The sequence below is a fragment of the Fundulus heteroclitus genome, chromosome 24 (genome assembly GCF_011125445.2).
Source record: "Fundulus heteroclitus isolate FHET01 chromosome 24, MU-UCD_Fhet_4.1, whole genome shotgun sequence".
NCBI classification, from domain to species: domain Eukaryota; kingdom Metazoa; phylum Chordata; class Actinopteri; order Cyprinodontiformes; family Fundulidae; genus Fundulus; species Fundulus heteroclitus.
This window is the reverse complement of record NC_046384.1, coordinates 24,792,148-24,813,220: the sequence shown is the minus strand read 5'-3', so window position 1 is coordinate 24,813,220 and position 21,073 is coordinate 24,792,148. Positions and strand designations below refer to the sequence as shown.

Sequence of the window (21,073 nt, the reverse complement as noted above, 5' to 3'; positions counted from 1 at the left end):
TGTAGTTTGCCTGTATCTCTCCCAATTTCCAGTAGATCTGAAATGACAGTTTTAGAGTGGACCAATGAGGGAGGCTGGTGCACTTCCACAGTAAAACGTCCCAACAGCAACTGCTTCATTATTGTCATCCTCTTCTCCATACTATCCGTTCTTCTTTAGTTTTGTCATGCCTCAAGTTTCCAGTATGTTTTCTGTCTGCCAGACATTTCCCAAAAATGTGCGCTTAATCTGCTTTTTTACCAGCTCTGCAGACTGAAAGAGTCTAGCCACCTTGCCTCAAGGGTTTTCAGCTTTCTCCACTTTCATAATTAAAATTAGGAATGATTTACCAAATGAGGGTTTTGCAGCCATCACTACAGCGATGGTAAAAGTTATAATACAACTAATAGAAAATTGTTGTTTTGTCTAACAAACATAAAGTATTTATTTAAGCTCTTATGGGATCCAACAGTGTACAATTGGCAACTACAACCACGGGCATATATGACAGGGGTCCAAGCCCCACAATCCATACTACAGCGATCAGGGGTTGTAAATATCCCTGATCAGGGCCTATTAAAGGTAATATAAAAGAACATTTATTCATAATTTTATTTATATTTTCAACAACTCATATAAAGCCTTTGAAATTAAAAGAATACAGGGAAAAAACATAAATGCTTTTACTAAACAATAAAGATACTAAGGACTAAGAATAACTGGAAACAACAAATAAACAGACTAGGGATCACATGAGTGACTTTTGAAACTGGAACTCAAAAGTGGGAAATTTGAAATAAAAAGCTGGAAAGGCCAAAAAACAAAAAAACAAAACAAAAACAAAGACAGCAAAAAAAAAAGTTCAGAGTCTGCAAATAACTGCATATTTTTGAATATATGTTTTTTACAAGTAGAAAATATTTTATTATAATTGTCAGAAACTACCACTGTCTAATTTCATAGTACATAAAAATATGCTGTAGCTCATATTTTCCTCCAGTTTCATTAAATAAGATTACAGAGACAAGTTACTGAACACCACTTATTTGCATAAATTAAATATTCTAGCAGGTCATGTCCAGGTCTTTGAAACAGGTGACCCGGGTTCAAATTCTGGCTCTCAGGAGCGGCATCCCGCATAATAACTCCAAGTCTGTGTGCAAGTTGGAATAACTTGCTGTTGTGACCCCTGCATAAGTGAGCAGCCAAAAGGACAAATGAAGATATCTATAAATTAGTTAATTTTTGTTGGTTTCAACTGTCACATTTTCTTTTTAGAATAAAGTGATCAAGGTTAGTATGAAACTATCAAACCTATCTTTTGAGCCTCAGATAGGAGGTTTTGCCCAAGATCTAAAACAAGATCTAATATAATGCAAGTATGAAGTTTGGGGTAGAAGAGCTCCTTAGTAAAACTTTAAACTGCTATATATTAACAGTTGAATATTGAATATTTTTACTCGATACCTGAAATAGAGATGGAAGCCTCAGCATGAAGACCTCACATACTTTTCTCAAATTATATAATATCATTACAGAAGTTTAATTGTAGAGAGAAAAGGACACAGATAAGGACGTAAGCAACCATGAGTGACAACACTGTTCTAATCTGTCACAGATTTGTAGGGTGGAAAAAGACTGATCTAATCTCCGTCTTTATGTGGTGTGAAAATGAAAGGGTTTCATTGAAATTTACTATACTTTACGGTGTGCTACTGCAGTAAATAGCAAAGCCATCCAGAGTAAATGTTCAATTTTCATGGAGATGTTCTAATTTAACAGCACTAATAAAAATAGTTATTTTTTGTTGTTGGAGTAGCAGCAACTGGAGCGATGTTTATGTTTAGAAAATCTAACCTAGAAGTTCCGGGTATATAGAAAACAGTTGTGAACCAAATTCACACTCATGTGGAATCTCATGTCAAATGCCTAAAGATTTAGAACAGATGTTATGCAGTACACTGAGATTTTTTATAACAGGCAAGATCTCAACTAAAGCACCAAATTCGAGATCTAATTAGAAGATCACTGACACTGTTTAAATATTTGGGTCTAAAGAGCCACTGCTTTCTAAAGAATTGTGTATATATATATATATATATATATATATATATATATATATATATATATATATATATATATATATTAGTGCTGTCAAACAATTAAATTTTTTTTATCGCGATTAATCGCATAATGTCTATAGTTAACTCGAGATTAATCGCAAATTAATCCCATATTTTATCCTTTTATTTCTGAAAGTGTAATAGCTTGTTTGGGCATTTTAATATGCAATTTCGCAATAAATGACACTAATAAAATACATGCTTGTACAAAAAATATTTTTATTTTGTTATTTTTCAAGCACTTTTCAGAATTGGAATGAAAACACCCTGGCTAATGACTAACCATGACGCCCTGATGTTTACACAGTGTGTAAACAAATGTGTAAATAAATACCTGTTTTCATGCCGATATATTTTTTTGCCTCTTAAACAAAGATAGACATGGTATTATGCATAAACATATAAATTAATAAAAATTGTACATTTCAATAAAGTCATAAGTTTTGTTCATTTCTTCTCTCTCTCTCTCTCTCTCACACACACACACATCTAATTCTGAGCTTTCACACCAACAACAATAATTTCTTTGAATATTTTTGCTTGCTGTTTCTATCCATATTCATAGAGTTTAAGCCTGGAAAAAGGTTTTAAATTTCCAGGTCATTCCAGTCTTACACTTTGCTTGCAACTGGGCAGGAGCTTAATACCCTGAAAGAGACTGTTTAGCAACTGTTTAGTAACTCCAGGTCCTTCGTTTGGCAACGTGATTCATCCTTGGTTTGTCAAATACAGAGACAACAAATTAGTTATCAACGTGTAAGAGCTCATCTTCAGAACCAATCTCTGCTTAAAATGGTGATCTGCACCATGTAATCTACTTTCAGCAGTTATCGCCGGTTGTTGCACCGTAAACTGCAGAAAATACGGGCAGAGTTGCTCTGTCTGCCTTTACTACCGTCGGCTCCTATGGCGGAGGGATATTTCAGCTGGATACACTCTAATGTAGTGCAGGCAGGCCTCTTAATAACCCCTATTTCGTCACTTATTTTAGAGCCCAAATAAGCGATTTCACTTCAGAAACCTGCCAAAAAAAACCCGCAACCCGTGACTCATGAAATTTAGAAGCGCTTTTAGAAAAAAGAAGCCCAAAGTCGCATGTGTCCGAGGGTAAAAGAAACTTCGCGCTCACTGTTGGCAACAGTGAGCGCAGCGCGGGTCTGTTTTGCTACAGTTTTCTAGCACTCTTGAAACTACGGAAAGCGCCGAGGGTAAAAGAAACACAGTCCGGAGAGCGCGGCGGGGGGAAAAACATTAGGGAACGGTGTGTGTGTTTTGACGCGCGATTAACGGCGACAAAAAAATTGTCGGCGTTAACATGGGTTTACGTTAACGCCGTTAATAACGCGTTTAACTGACAGCACTAATATATATATATATATATATATATATATATATATATATATATATATATATATATATATATATATATATATATATATATATATATATATTAGTATATTTACAAAGCATGTCATGAATTGAGAAGGGCTAAAAATATATTTGCAACAATTTGTCGAAAGTTAATAGTACAAACTTTTCCACTACTCTAAAGCTGCAACTATTCTAGTTGTAGCTTTAGAAAGGTTGGACAAAATTACTTTAGATCGGAACCCCCCGAGGATATACTGAGGTTATTTCTTGTTATGAATAGAAACATTAAATTGCTGTGATTCTATGCTTTCTCTATGTTTATTTAGATTGTTCCTTTGTTTTTCTTTTTCTATGTAATATTTCCCTCTGTCATGTTTTTATGTTCATGGACAGCACTTTGAATCATCTTGTTTACTTGTTCTTTTACCAGTCTTATTAAATTATTAGTAAATATGATCCTAAGTCCTAAAACTTAAATTAAATTCTTGCACTTTGGCCTGTTTAAAGTCAGCCAGATGTCACCGTGGGTTGTTATGTGCATTTATAAGCAAAGAAAAAGCATAAACTAAAGAGTCATGATTGTCTGTCTATATCAGGGATTCCCAAAGTGTGGCGAGCGCGAGCTGCCGCTAGAGGGTGCGCAAGCTGAAAAAATGTAATGGCGCTCTGACAGTGTGTTGTTCCCCACACCATAACGTCATGCAAATTCAATTAAAATCAAAAACTGTAAATTTACTAAATGAATAAAATGTATTCACACGAAAATCTATTTATTTAGAAGAAGTCTTCTTCTACGCTTGATTTTAAGATGAAATATAGAAGAAGTTATCTTCTTCTACGCATTGTGCTGTATATGCGCACCTAGCTTGTGGCCTCTACTTCAATCACTCTCGCAAATAAGCTCAATTCGCTGAAATCAGGGAAACTGTCATGCAGGTGAGACATCTAAAGTCAAAGTCAGAGATGAAGGAGGGGAGGAACCGAGAGAGAGAGAGAGAGAGAGAGAGAGAGAGAGAGAGAGAGAGAGAGATAGAGAGAGAGAGAGAGAGAGAGAGAGAGAGAGAGAGAGAGAGAGAGAGAGAGAGAGAGAGAGATCAGAGGAAACATAGGAGAGAAGTACAATGGATCTGGGAGAAGAAAACGAACGGGACTCAGAAAATGTCTCTTTTTCTTTATATCGTTTACGTCAGTAGGGGGAAAATGTTATTCAGGCTAAAAGTTTTATTTACAAGAATAAATTGAGTGACCTGGCCTCTCGTGCAGCGCCAGCGAACAGCACCGCTCATGGTGCCGTGACTCTGAAACGGTGACAAGCCCCGCTGCTGCTGGTGGGAAAATTAGTGGTAGACGCAATTTTTTGACTATGTTCACGCACGGAGCTGCAATACTTTTCATTGTGATTCAGACAGGTGCAGTTCATTTTAAAGATGTGATTTTAATGCATATTCAGACTGGAACCTGGAAACCGGTGGTGGGGGCTGCGGGGGGCTGAGGTTTGTTGCCGTGTGCGTGTTTACCTGCTGTGAAACAATCAGGAAATAACTTTTTATTTCCCTGATTAATAACATCTTTATGGAGGGCTCTGTTATTGTTACTCTGTGCCGCTCTACCAAAGTGTTCTCTCTCTGTCTCTCTCTTTCTCTCTCTCTCCCTCTCTCTCTCGCTCGCTCGGCATCAGACACAAATCAAATTAAACTAATATTCTGCGCCATAAATTGTGAGTCAGACTCAAATTTAGAAGCTGATACATGAAATAAATAAAGTGAGAACACACACAGGTAGGTTATCAGAGTTTAGTCCGTGAATCCACCTGGATGGTCTCTGCTTCGGAGACGTTTCAGGTTGTCTGTGGAGGTGTGACCGATGTGAGTGTCTCTTTCTTTCTCTGGTTCCAGGCTCAGCCACCGATGCACCTGAAAATCCTCAGGATTCTCTTGTGGATGTTTATTTTATCCACAACAAATAAACATTTTTATTGCAATTTAATTCAAATCATGTTCTAATTTTATTTCCATAACCTTTGTCATGATGGTTGTGTTGTTGCAACTGCAATTATTATTATTATTTTAATATTGAGGGTGCGTCAACCCAGTTGGTGCGCAGCTAAAAAAGTTTGGGAACCCCTGTTCTATATAAGTTTCCTTCTATTAACAAAGAGCCACCTCCTGTGGGGGGAAGAAAAAAAAAAACGATACCAGACACGAGTTTAATTTGCAGTATCAGTCATTTTTGTAATAGGAGGTAATTTCCTTCTGTTGGGTTAAAACTCCTCTTTTCTGACGTGACTTCATGTGTGAGCTGAGCCTTTAAGCTGTGCAGCTGCATCGTCAGCATCACCTCAGATTTCTGACGCACGGCAACGATGAAGACGATGGAGATAGTGACAGTAGAAGCCGAGATGAAGGCTGCTGGACTTGGTACTAATTCTCAGTTGTTTGAAGCCAGCCTGATGGGAGCTTAGGAGCGAGTTTCATCGCAGTGGCTCAGGATGATGGGATGGATCGGGGCTTCCTTTTGGTGGAATTGCGGGTGCGAGCGGAAAAGCTTTGAGGCATACAGCTCTGGCTTAGGAGGATCCGTTTGTATTTTTGTTGGTGTTTGTGACTTTACATCTCTGACTCTGTTTGCCTTGTGCATAACATTTTCAGAGAATCTGTGTGCATTAAAACAAAAGATTATCAGCCTTTGCTCCTAGTTTCACACTGTATATCTGTATATTGTTTCACGTGTATTGGCGGCAGCTCAGGAAATGAGTTGTGAATCAAGAATGACAAAGAAAACATGAACAATATGTGGATTTTGAAGTTATTAAACGCAGTCTACACATAAATGGATCCTGTTATCTCACTTCAAATTCCCTCCATGTTAATTTTCCCTAAATCTGTTCAAATATCTTGCAGACCGAAGTGCACAGCATTAACTGGGAAGCGTCCATAAACTACAGTAACTGCTGACTTCTTCAACGCCATTATTCTGTTCTCAACACTATTAAACAGCACGACTCTAATGTCTGCAGTTTGGACAAATTAGCACAACTTAAATGGACTCATTTAAATTCATTAGCAGCTGGTTATGTAACAATCATTAAATCTGTTTCTGTGGCTGATTTACTTTACAGTTTAATTGGACACATAATAATTAGGTATTTCTTATCCTAACTACTGCAAGTGCAGCATGATGCCAACTTGCAGTACTTTTTTTATCTAAATTTAACCACATGTTGACATGAATAGAATAGAAAAGGGAGATAATAAAATCACTTTCAAACACATAATGATAATAGACTCCAAATGTTGTCTGGGCCTTGATCAGCTGAGGCAAGTTAAAATAAAAGACTGGGTTGTCTCCTCTACTCTACAACATATCAACGTCATGTGACTAGTGTGATTGGTCAGATGACCAGGCCTAATCTCATCCTGCCTGCAGCAACAGAAAGATGTCTGCCTCAACATGTACAACGGAAAATCTGAAAATCTTTATATTTATGTTTATGAAGCTGTATGCATTTTCTTTCACTGTTAATCCCCTAGCATAACGCATAAAAGTGAAGCATTTTCAGAGTTCAGATCCTATAGATTTAAAACAACTGATCTTGAAAAAAATCCAGATAAAGCTAGCGGTGTTCGAAAATGACCAAAAAAAAACATAATATATTTTATAATACTTTTTTTCACCTTCCCAATAATAATAACTTGATTGTGCTGTACCCCTCAGATCATAAATTTTTTTTTCAATACAAAAACATTTTATAGATTTTGCCAGAAATGTGAAAGAAAGTATTTTGAGTACTTGGTCATTTAAAGCACAACAAGATAATAGCATTAAAAGCTACTCTCTTAAAGAATCCACGTGCAGTGTTATGTTCCCTGCTTTTTCCCCAACTTTTTTTAACCTTTATATCTACTAAGCAGGGCCAACCCCTGTTTGTTGGAGGCTAAATGGCAAACATTTGCTTGAGGGCTTAATTCTAATTTGAGGAATACAACTCCTATTACATGCTTTTATTACACACAGGGCTATATATTTCAAGACTTTATTTGTGCTTATTTTGATGACAATGGCTTACAGTTATTAAAATCCCCAAACTGTGTTTCTCAGAAAACAGTGCTATAATAATACTTTAAGACCAATAATGAAGGATTTTTACTACAGAAATATTATGGCACCTCTCTCTCCCCTTCAAGAACTGTACAAAGCCTGCATCACCCGCAAAGCCATGTGTTTTGCAGGAGATTCCACCAACCCTTCACATAGCCTTTTCAGCCTGCTACTGTCAGGGAGGAGACTAGTCTCTGGGCCAGGACCAGAGGACTGAGGAACAGCTACCATCATCAGGCTGTCAGGGGACTCAACTTCCTTTTTGTTCTGCCACCAATCCCCCTACTGCCACACACACTGAACTCCTGCACTGTAGCCCTGCACTGAAAGACTCTAACCCTGAACACCGGAACACCCCCCCCCCCCCCCCCCCCCCCAATGTTCTACTCCTTTTTACTGTCTATGCATCATGCTGTTTTGCTTTTTGTTTTGTTTTTTGCAGATGATGAGCATATATTTTTACATTTTATATTTTTCTATGTATGACCCTTTTAAAATGTTCTATTCATTTTCTATTAAGACTTTACTATTTATTAGATTTTTTCTGTGATGTGTTGGAGCCTGAAAGATCCGAAATTTTAATTCCAAATATCAAGAATCAGGAATCAAGAATCTTTTACTGTCACCATGGTTTTGTTTTTTTTCTTTATATTCTTTTTCTGGATATTTGTAGCACATGTGGCTAATTTTTACAAAGTAGGCTGACAGGAAATGGGGTTTGGGAGAGGGGGGAAGACATGCGGCAAAGGACCTCAGGCTGGAATTAAACCCAGGTCAGCCGTGTTGTGCTCACTACCCCTGAGCCAACATGTCACCATGTTTTACCATGGTGAAATTACCTTTGAGGCAGATACTAGCTTAGGATACACACAAATAACATGACACACATACTCAACACACTTAGTATTTACAATTTTTTGTTTTTGTTGGTTTGTTTGTTTTTGTTTCCCGGGTGGGTGGTATCAGTGGAGATGTGTCTGGCCCTTTCTGGGACTTAAACTGAGTCCAAATCCGGTATACGGCATCCCACAATCCCCTGCACTGTCCTCACCATCCGTGCCAAGTCCTTTCTGTCCTTCACTGTGCAGCTCATATACCACACAGTTATGCTAAGGCATAAAATATTTGCTATGGTAGCGATGTATTTTTTTTTTTTTTTTTGCAGCTTAGTGGAAAGTCCAGTCCTTTTCAGTTTCCTGGGGAAGAAGAGCCATTGTTGGGCCTTCTTCAGCAGGTGGGAGGTGTTCACAGTCTAGGAGAGGTCTGAGGAGATGTGAATGCCCAGGAATCTAATGCTGTCCACACGCTCTACCACCTCCCTCTGTATGTAGAGAAGATTGTGTTCAGTCCTCCCTGACCTCTTGTAATCTATTATTACCTCTTTGGTCTTACTGGTGTTCTGGGTTCAAGTCCTACCCTTGCCCTGGGTATTTCTACATGGAGTTTGCATGTTATCTCCCGGTACTCCGGCTTCCTCCCACAGTCCAAAAACATGACGCATTAATTGGCCTCTCTTAATTCTCCTTAGGCGTGAGTGTGTGCAAGAATGGTTGTTTGTCCTGTTTGTCTCTGTGTTACCCTTGCGATAGACTGGCGACCTGTCCAGGGTGTACCCCGCCTCTCGCCCACTGACAGCTGGAGATAGGCACCAGCACCCCTCATGACCCCACAAGGGATAGACGTGTTAGAAAATGGATGGATGGATGGATGGATGGATGGATGGATGGATGGATGGATGGTCTTACTGGTGTTCAGGATCAGTTGTTCCTGGAGCACCATTGTGTCAGATTGTGAACCTCATCTCTGTAGTGGGTCTCATCATTGTTGGAGATGAGACGCACTAAAGTGGTGTCGTCTGCAAACTTCACCACTGTGTTTGTGGGGTGGATATCAGAACCTGAGTTTTAGATCTAGCGGTAAGACATAATCATCAAAATAAACAGAAATTAACACATGGTTTACTACTGGCTGTAATTAACCCAAATATGAGTTTCACTTTTTAAACAGAGTTACAGAAAAAAACTTTTCATTGATGTGCATTAGCACATCAATGAAAAGTTTTTTTCTGAAGATCCACTGAAGATCCACCTTTATAGCAACATTTTACAATAAGAATTTTAACCACTTTTAGGGCCTAAATATCAGCTAGGTAGAAGTTATAAGTGTTCCTAATTTGTCCGTTTAAACAGCTTGAATTAAAGAGTTTTTTTTAACATTTCGAAAATCCCACTGAAAAAACCTGCTTGTAATAAGGAGAGTATACATGCTATGGTTAGGGAGGTCTGGAGAGTGAAATGCAAGGATTTATTTTGAAGGGAGAGATGATTTAATGTAAAAGTAAAATGACACACTTAAAGACCAAATGCTCAAAAGCAAAATGAAATACTCCTTAGTTACAGTAAGTGTGATGTAATGTATTCCATGCCACCTGTGAATTGCAATTGAGCAGTAAGAGCATTAAAGGAGATTTGCTTAATCATGTTATCTAGGAACGGCTAAGTCTTCCTCAGACTATACAGCATGTCATAAAGTCAGTTTTGTAGTAATAAAAAGCAATTAAATGTATCCTATTCCAGTGGGATTTGTGACAACACACTCAGCTTGTCTTCATCCCAGATCACATGTTATCTCAAAGTACCTCCTTTCAGAGCAACATTTAGCTGTGGCGGATGGTGCGTTACTGCAGACTCCAACGTGTTGCGTCACAGTGGGGAAATGTTTCTCTTGTCCCTACTGGGGGAGATATTTAGAAACAGCATCTGTGAGAACTGTCTGTGGACGTTTGGCCTTTGTGCTGCTAGAACTGATTGCTTTAAACATGTCGCAGCATACCAGCTGTTCATTGAGATAGTTGGGATATTTTCCATAAAATTTAAGGAACAAATAGGCTCACTCATGTCTCTAAATGTATCAGCTGAAAAGCCACTTCTTTTAGTATTTATGAGCTGAAATCAGCTTGGACCTGCTGTCGACACCCATTTTGTCAGCCGTTGCATCTCCAAACCTTCTTCTATTGTAGAAGTTCATACTTCCTAATAACTGATAGCTGGATTTTCATCATACATGGCACAGAAATGGGACAGGAGTTGAGTCTGAGCTTGGCATTCCCTCAGAAGATGCTGATTGCTGATACCAGTCTGGGAGATTTGCCGGAAAATGAGCAGAGAAACTGCATCAGGAGTACAGAAACCAGATCAGAGAGCAGCCGCGTCAGCAGACTGACAGCCAAAAATAGAGACAAGATGGTGAAGACAAAGGAGGACAACTGAAGGGAGAACAAGGGGCACAACAAGCATGTCTGAGGAATGAAACAGCTAACTATCTGCCTTTGTAGCATAGCTCCATAGCTGCACGTTAAAATGTCTGCACAGGTCTCTGAGAAAAGTAGAAAAAAACACCTTTGGCTTTATTGATTCTCTTCCTCCAGACTACTAAATTCAGTTATTGCAGTTTTCTTCATTTTTGCTCATATTCTGTCTCTACATGAAGACTCTACTATCCAGCTACCCATCCTCCATCCAGTCATACACCCAACCAACCAACAATTCATCCATCAATCAATCAATCAATCAATCAATCAATCAATCAATCAATCAATCAATCAATCAATCAATCCATCCATCCATCCATCCATCCATCCATCCATCCATCCATCCATCCATCCATCCATCCATCCATCCATCCATCCATCCATCCATCGCTACCTTTTTAAATAGAGAATAAAGTATGAACATTTTCACAAAATAAATTCAGTGTGTATTCCTTTACTATTAAGTTCACCAATCAACTGTTTCTCCTAAAATGTCCTAAAATTTGTCTTCTCTGGATTATCTCCCTACCTGCAAAACCCTGAGCCATGCGTTACCCAACTTATTAAATAATCAATTGTTCACTATCCGCCACCTCAACCCGTGTGAAAGAAGAGTAGAAGAAATCATCGGAAGAGTAGAGAAGAGAGACTGATGGCTGGGAGCAGGGGAGGAATAGGAATGTAGAAAAGAGTGAGAAGAAAGAGCTCTAGCAGATGGATCTGGACACTTTGGGAATGAGCTCAGAGTAAAGAGCATTTACAGTAGAGCAAGTCGATGTGAATGCTAATGCTGTGCAACGTCGTTCCCATTCTCTCAGATACAAGGTTGTGTCTTTCTTTCTTTGTCCCTGCTTCATTCTTTTTCGATTTATTTCTTTGCTTGGCTTCACCTTGCTGTCTCACACGGAATCAGTTTGTGTGTGTGTGTGTGTGCGTGTGTGTGCGTGTGTCTGATATTGGCTTTTCAGAGCAGCTTTTCCCTCACTTTTCACCTCTCCCCACTGATATCTTATAAGGACACACACACACACACACACACACACACACACACACACACACACACACACACACACACACACACACACACACACACACACAAAAGTAAGTTTAATAACAGATTATTACAGAAGCCTGCTAACCTTTCATCTCTGCACACAGATAGAAAAAATAAATCCTCATGCACATGTGCTTATTGATTGGACTCACTTCTTTTTTTCTGTTTTTTTACTTCCGTTGTGTTTGGATGTGTTTCATAACTGGCCTCTGTTTGTGTGTGGTCAGCAGATCTCATTTATCATCATTGTCCAGGCCCATTTTTTCCTGTTTCCTGCCATCCTGTCCCATACAACCTGCACCGACAGCGGCAGCAGCGGCATGAGGGCTCATCTAGCGGATGAAGGGCGCTCTTCTTTGCCGGGCCAATGATCCATAGAGCATTATGGGAGTTTATAAGCTTTCAGTGTTCATCTATGCAATGGGTCTTCTTTTTAACTGTCTCACCTATGTGTGAAACCACGACAACATTCTTCTGAACACCTCACACCTTGTTAGGTTAACTTGTGAAAGCTCTGTTGCAGGTTTTCAAAAGGCAGGTAGGAAGCTTTAAGGTCCCCGAACAAAATTTGGACCTCTAATAAATTTATCCTCCTAAATATGATAATTAGTTTTAACCTCCATAGGGATTGATTCATCTGTTAAACTATTAAAATGGTTTCAAAGATTGAGAGAATCAGGAGAATGTCACTAGGTTTCTGGTATTCAGATGTACTTTCACACGTCATGCATTACTGCTTTCGCAATAGTGCTCCGCTTGATACATATGCAAAAACTTTATTGGACTTTATTTTGTGATTATTTCAAATTCAGTGGACACAGAAACGCAAAGGTAAAAGAGAAAGAAAAGGAGAGCGAAAGGTGAGCCAAAAGGATAAAAGGGAGATAAGGTGACAAAAAAACACCCCAAGCCTGCTTAAATGTTGTGTTGTTGCACGTTGTTCTCAAAATGCATTTAAAACTCCAGAAAGTAGCCCTTTATCAAATTTGCAAAATAAACAAAATTTACATAGCCTTGGTAGCAAATTTTCCTTTTTTTTCTCCAAATAAAAACTTTGTCCACATCTTGGCTAACTTTGTACATAAGTGAAATCCACATTATTCTGAATGATGTTTATGTGTTGTGCTGCAACATGTGTTGAGAAGAAACTATTTTAGGTTTGCTTTGTTGCCTTCTGAGCCCATCAAAGCCACAACATATTTATGGCCCATGTCAGGCCATAAATATGTTGTGACATTTGCAAGAACTTATTTTTGATATCTTGAGATAATGGAGCAATTAGACAATTAGATTTCAAGACACTGACATATTTAAATAATGACCAGGCCAAAACAAAGCTTTGTTAAAAATATCATAATCTTGAGATAAAAAAGATAAATAAACTGAAATCACGTAAAAAAACACCTTTGTTTTATGATGTATTGAGAAAATAACCCCAACATCAGCTTCAATATTTTTAAATAAGGAGACATTTGTATATAAGTGAAAGATTATTTATATAGCACCTTCCACAGACATCGAGGGTCACAAGGTGCTTTACAAAGTGCACAATTAAACAATAAGATAAAATAATAAAACATCAGAGGAAAAAATAAAACATCACTAAAACCATCACTACAGAAGTAGAGTTAAATATAATAGAGCCGACACACTGGAGTTGTATTTAACTCATTTCAACAAATGTAGATTTCGTTACAGTACAATGGGAATATATCAATGTGATAAATGTAATGATAATCTATTTATAAGTTATTAGTAACAAACAAGCTTTGCTGTGTTGAAACACGGATACATACATTTTCTTGAAATAATATAGAAAAATCATTAATATGATTGATGGACCAGCATAAACTTTACGACAGAATAAGAGGATGAAAAGATTATCACTGCTAAATCTGCTTCGGTATCTTGAGATGATGTCATCAACAAATCATGACCATGACAATAGACACATAATATAATTAACAAGATAAAATTACATTAATGGTTCATAATGTCAATACATTGAGTTCAATGAACTATAAATATAGTAAATCTATATTAATATAATGACATAAAATTTTGGATTCAAAGAAAATTAAGTATTTTAACAATTATCACATCTAAACAATTGTTTTTTAAAGAACATATAATTAATTTTCAGAAGAATTTGAGCTATTAGTTATTAAAATTAAAGGATAACATGTTACATGATTAAAGGACCTTTTCTATTTAAGGAAAATGCAATAGTTAGTACATAATTATACTGTGTAATTTAACTGTTATCACCACAAAACTAGCTTAATGTGAAGAACAGTTATTAATACAACTATGAAAAATATTCTGTATTAGCTTGAGTATGAAACTACTAAATAATTATTACAACGAATTTCCATTGACATCTTAAGATATTCAAATACAGTTGTTTGAGATATTGTGATCATAATCAGAAGAAAGTTATTAATATTTCCAGGCAATGCAACAATGACCTCCTGTCACTATAACCATGTTATAATGGTTGTAATGATAGGAGATGTCTCTTTACTCAGTTTTAAAAAACTGAAAAAAAATCTTGTTCATATTTGGCATAAATCTGAAGGTTTTTCATATCCTTGAATAGCACCAGACAGCACATTTTACAGCTGTTACTGGAGATAAATATGAAAACATGACAAAACGATGTCCCCCTGGCTCAGTTTCTACACAAAAAACTGACACTTTCTGTAGCTGGACGCATTCATACCCGGGTTCAATAAGGAAAGCCATTCAAAGTTGAACCAGTGACAAACTTTAATGGGCTGTTGAATCACACTGCAGCCAGACGCCGCTGATGCACCCACCACACACAGGCAGACACGTACGGCCATGAAAAAACCTCCAGCCGTGCCTGTGGTAAAGTGGCTGCAGTGTCAGCTGAGCGGCACAGATGGTCTCCGGGCTGAGGCTGGGGAGTCTGAGGCAGACGTGAAAAGGCTGGCGGGGACAGAAATGGGCTTGAAGGGTGAAAACAGGAGGAAATAATTACAGAGGTAGCCGCTGCATATGAAAAATGCCATGCATTTGTCATTAGTGTCGCAGACAAGTGCAGGTGACTGCATTTTTATTTCTCTAAATAAGTCAATAATCCTTGTTGGAATTTTATTTTAAGTCTCGTGTTTTCTGATGTGGGTTATTTACCAGGGATTGTCTACAGAAGCTCTTTAAATGTGGGTCTAGTTGCATCAGTGTGTCAGGTCAGATTCTGAGGAAAGTGGGACACTCATCCTGTTGCTCACATTGGTGCATCTGTAGCTAGTACCATAGGCTTAAACAATTTTTTGAGGTATACTAATACTATTTATGAGCATATTTTGTTCACAATTTGCTTTCTTTATATCATTACTGACATCAGCCGTACATGTGTATATATATATATATATATATATATATATATATATATATATGTATATATATATATATATATATATATATATATATATATATATATATAAGGGAATTCCCAAGAAATACAACCAGATGCAACCCACCAAGGCAAGAGGCTGAGCAATACTGGTAGAAATAAGCATCACAAAACAATGATACACAGTGGCTAATAGATCTAAGAGCAGACCACAATAATCTCCCTGAACAAAGTCCAGTGAACATCACATTGTCATCGAGCAAAGACTCTCAGGTATGAAGAACTAGACCGTATTAGGCCTGAATACGATCCATGCCTACTAGCTAAAAAGATGATTTCTCTCCATGAACACCTAACACCACAAATTAACCAACTGCTGACATATGGGACCCACCCGGAATGGTTGACAGAGGGCAGAAGAGTATTGATAATGAAAGACCCCCAGAAGGGGATGGCCCCTACAAACTATCGGCCATTAACCTGTCTCTCCACAACATAGAAGCTTCTGTCAGGCATCATAGCGGCTAAGATAACTAGGCACATGGATCAATACATGACAGAGGCCCACCAAGGCATATGTAAAAACACCAGAGGAGCCAAACACCAGCTGCTAGTTCACACAACAGTCACTCTAGACTGTAAAAACAGACAAACAAACCTGTGAGTGTCCAAGCATCCTTGTTTTGATTCCATTTCACTGCTGGAGGACTGAAAGATGTCCCTTTGAAAATTAAAGCTATTTTTCCCCCAAGTTTCTTTGGGTTTGTGAAGAAAATCAACAATCTATGCATGTTTGATTTCCAATCTTGGACAAGTCGAGAACACTAGCGGCCCAGATGTGGCCTGTGAGACATAACATGGCCAGGTCTGCTGAAAAGGAACATCAGAAATCTGGGCTTCCTGAACACCACAGATCACATCATGCTACATTGATGCAATAATTCATGCTAAAGGTTTCCTGAGCAATTATTTGGGTCAAAAGGTGCACTATAATATTTTTCAGTCAGTCCACATATTGGTAGTAATTGTCCTTTTATAATGTCTTAATGTAGAGGCATCATTAGATCTTGGCATTAACAGCTCGATATGATTTACTTCACACAGATCATGGTCCAAAAAGGATGCTTTTCAGCTAAAAAACACATTTTCAAAGTGTGGTACTATTTATCATACTGGATATAATTCTGTACCTAGAACTTAAAATGAACCACATGAGGTCATGTGTAAAGTGAACCACATGAGTTGAGCTAACTGGACACCAACCATCAGAGAGAGGATATTTAACGGTTAATTTGTGTTGATGGTCTTAGTGAAATCTCAACATAAATGACATGAATATTATGATCTTATCCTGAAACTCGTAATTGGATCAATATGTGAGAAAATCAATTTAGAATTTGATAATTCATGCATTTGTGCCCTCCTTCTAATGGAAGAAAATAGGAATATGAAGGCTGATGAGGAGTTTAGTTCAATAAGATCAGTAAGATAAGATTCTTAGGCAGAATAAGACACATTTTAAAATGCATCAAGAAATGCTCTAAATGGCTAACTAATTCAGCTAATGACTTTGTCATCAGCAGGTCTTTCTTTCTTCTTTCCTGACTTCCATCCTCCTTTATTTCTTTCAAAAATTTTAAATGGCCACCAAATAAAAGGATTGGAAATTTTTTAAAACAGTTTTAAACTCAAACAATAAGCAGATAAGTGGTACAACATTTATTGGATTATTTAAAATAACATATCGTATTTAAATGAATATTTCTGGGTTTGGCCAAGCCCACAATTTTCCAGGACCCTAAAATCACCTCTGGTCTAATCATCTGGTCATTTTCCTTTCACTTTTGGAATCAAATTAATGAAAAACAAGAACTTTTTGATGACATTCGAGTTATGTGGACGAGTCTGCACGTCATGTATTTGTGTTATATGTCCAATACCGAAAGCATTCTAATTGCCTGATCTGGCCACACACCCACAGAGTGGTGCCTACTGCTTATAATATCTTCAAAGTCCTGTAATCACATCAGCTAAGTGAAGTCTCAGAGTGAAACCCTCTGAAAAGGTCAACCAATGCAATTTGAATAACTTTGATTAAACGTTGCACCGCTGCCAGAGCAAAACTGTAGGTCACTGCCTCAGAGAATTTATATCCATCCGTCTAACCCCACGTGGCCATCCACAGAGTCTTGGCTGTTACAGCGCCCTCATTGTTGAGGTGTCAGCACTTCAGAGTTTTATGTAATCACTGGAATCCCCAACTGTTTGAAAACTTTGTTTTCACTTGATGTCATGTCAAGTTCTCACAGCATAAAGTTTTAGTCTGGAAGATTTCTCACATTAATAATCAATGTTTTCAGTAAAACACAGTAAAAGTAATATATTTACTTTTTTTCAGAATATAAACTACTGTATTTCAAGTACATTTTATCCTTCAATGTTTCACTTAAAGCTTTCCATTGTTTTGTGTTTTTCTGGATAGTCTGCCCTGGTACAGAGAACAAGCTGAGCAGCCTGTCTGACCTGGACCAGCAGTACCGCACCCTGAGAAAGCTCTATGAGAACTGCGAAGTGGTCATGGGCAATTTGGAGATCACAAGCATTGATCGAAACCGCAATCTCTCATTCCTAAAGGTAAGAATGTGGATTATCTGGACCTTTGAGGGTAGTTCAGGGGCTAAGATAGCTGAATTTGGATTTGTCTGCTGTTTGGACTGACCATGGACAGCGTTTTCAAGTTTCCAATAGAACAACAGGAGTAAGTGTTTCAGCACCATGGAGAGAGATATCAGATTTTCTCTGTATTTTGTTAGCAATGACAACAAGTTGGAGCTTGCAACAGTGAAATCTTAACTCTATACATTTAACTTATAATTTGTGTATTTCTGAAACAACAATGTAGACTTTAGAGTCCATAAAAAGGCCAGCCAGAATCAGGACTCTTTTTCAAAACGATTATGGTTAAACTTAATGTGAAAACCACGTGTTTTGGAGGTTTACTCGCTCATTGAACTCACTTTTATGCCACACACGTGACTTTCAACAAGAGAGTTAAGATAAGTTGAACACAGCCAGAAACAGGCAAACATCATTATGAAGTAGCAGAACACTCAAGTTGAGTATGTAACAGAACTGATTCTGCCACCACCTTATTCATAGTGAACATAAGAAGTTAAAAAAGTAGCATTCTGAACATAGTTTCACCTTATATTTCTTACTTTGTATATTTAATCATTTTTAATAATTTCTTATAATTGTATAGGCTAATTGAACTTGCTAATTAGCTAAATTTGGTTGATTTCAGAATTAGCCAAACACAGTAATTCCCAGGTTTACATAAAAAGTTTACAATCTTAGTTTTAAAACAACCATGACAAATCATGTTAAACTATCATGCTAGGTACACAATGTTTCACATCCAGCATAAAGTTGCTGGTAATGTACCAAGACTATTATGGAACAGTTCATTTTTATTCATTAATTCCATTCAAAAAGTGAAACTTGTATATTATATCCATTCATTACACACAGACTGATATATTTCAAGTGTTCATTTCTTTTAATTTTGATGATAATAACTGACAACTACCGAACCCCCAAATTCAGTATTTCAGAAAATGTTTATATTACTTAAGACCAATACAAAAAATATTTTTTTATCATTTTGACAACTGTCAAGTCAGCAGTCTTCTCTATGACTGTGTAGCCTACAAAACTAGACAGAGAGACCATGTAAAGGCCTTTGCAGGTGTTTTGAGTCAGTTAGATGATTAGATGTCTTCAATATTGGACCTTTTCACAATATTCTAATTTTCTGAGATCCTGAATTTGGGGTTTTCATTAGTTTTCTTAAACTATGCTGTTAATATTTTTTATTCAAAACTTTCAGATATTCAATTCAATTCAATTCAATTTTATTTATATAGCGCCAAATCATGAAACATGTCATCTCAAGGCACTTTACAAAATCAAGTTCAATCATATTATACGGATTGGGTCAGATTATACAGATTGGTCAAAATGTCCTATATAAGGAAACCAGTTGATTGCATCAAAGTCCCGACAAGCAGCATTCACTCCTGGGGAACCGTAGAGCCACAGGGAGAGTCGTCTGCATTGTACATGGCTTTGCTGCAATCCCTCATACTGAGCAAGCATGAAGCGACAGTGGGAAGAAAAACTCCCCATTAACGGGAAGGAAAACCTCCGGCAGAACCGAACCTCGACCGACTGGGGTTACAGAAGACAGAGCAGAGACACAACAAGAGAGACAAAAAAGCACAGAAGCACACATTGATCTAGTAATCTGTTCTACATTAGATGGTAGTAGCGGGTGAGCCGTCTTCTCTGGATGATGTCACAGTTAACAGAACGCCAGACCAGGTGTACCTACTATGAAGAAAAAGAGAGAGAGCAAAAAGTTAAAAGCTGAAATGACGACAGTCATTTCAATGTAATACAATGCAAAACTGGAGAACAGTAGACTGAAGAACAGTAGAAATCAGTAGAGTGAGAAAATTAGACCCTGATGTCCTCTAGCAGCCTAGGCCTATCACAGCACAACTATAGAGATAGCTCAGGGTAACATGAGCCACTCTAACTATAAGCTTTGTCAAAAAGGAAAGTTTTAAGATTAGTCTTAAAAATAGATAGGGTGTCTGCCTCACGGACCAAAACTGGGAGTTGGTTCCACAGGAGAGGAGCCTGATAGCTAAAGGATCTGCCTCCCATTCTACTTTTAGATATCTTTTGATCGTGAGCTATCTATATGCACCATTCTGGTTTTCTGTGGGGGCAAGAAGAGGGTTTAAAGTGAATACACACACATATATATATATATATATATATATATATATATATATATATATATATATATATATATATATATATATATATATATATATATATATATACATACAAGAATTTCACAAAAAATGTAACGTTTTGATAAACTGGATATATATTTGATATATATATATATATATAATGTATAAGTGTTTAGTTCTTTTGAGAGACATCTCCCCACATGTACATTCACCATGGCACATTTAGTTTAAAATCTTCTCTTTAAGGAAACATTTTTTTTTTTTAATGAGCAGTGATATTGGCACAATATCTCTTCCAAGACTGTGCAGCACTGTATACTATGATAAAAAACTACTAATAAGTACAGTAAAAGATTTATCTCTGATAAAGGAAGAGATATGAGGAAAAGCAGCTTCTTCCCTGCAGACTACAGCAGGGCAGGTCTTTTGGGTGTGTATCTGCTTCCTCTTGTCGGGTGTGCATCTGTATTTTGAGACGTCACTGTTGCATTTGCCACCATTCCTAAACCTTAGTAGCCCACCCCCCTCCCCTCCTGCTGTTTAATGAAGTGAGGTGCAGTCTAATTACTGGGCCAGCACTATCAAATGAAGAGCAAAAACAGTCCCATTAGACTCAGCATCATTAGGGAAACAATTAGGCATCTGTGGGATCGTTAAATGAATGTGAAAGAGGTGATGTGGATCTGCAAGCACCAAACATCCTGCTGGTCACAAGTAACCAGGCTGATTCCTTCAAGATCCTCGTGATTGCAATTAAATCACAGTTTTTATAAGATATTATAATTCTTCTGGATCAAATGTGTCACTTAAAAAAGAGAAGGATTTTAGAAGACATTTTCTCCTTAAAACCATAATTTCAGTCCCTAAAAACAGCTGCAGTCGGACCTCGTCATCTCTGCAGCACAGTTTCAAGGGTCCCTTCCCCCTTTCTGA

The 21,073-nt window shown here is 37.5% G+C and overlaps 1 protein-coding gene across 1 annotated transcript in view; it reads left to right on the top strand.

Moving 5' to 3' along the window:
* The window catches only part of LOC118557830 (receptor tyrosine-protein kinase erbB-4-like), a 263,294-nt gene that overhangs the window by 192,566 nt on the left and 49,655 nt on the right, over positions 1 to 21,073 (top strand). The window contains exon 2 of the mRNA XM_036128250.1: positions 17,797 to 17,948. Coding sequence (XP_035984143.1) covers positions 17,797 to 17,948 — 152 coding nt within the window. The remainder of the gene's footprint in view (positions 1 to 17,796; positions 17,949 to 21,073) is intronic.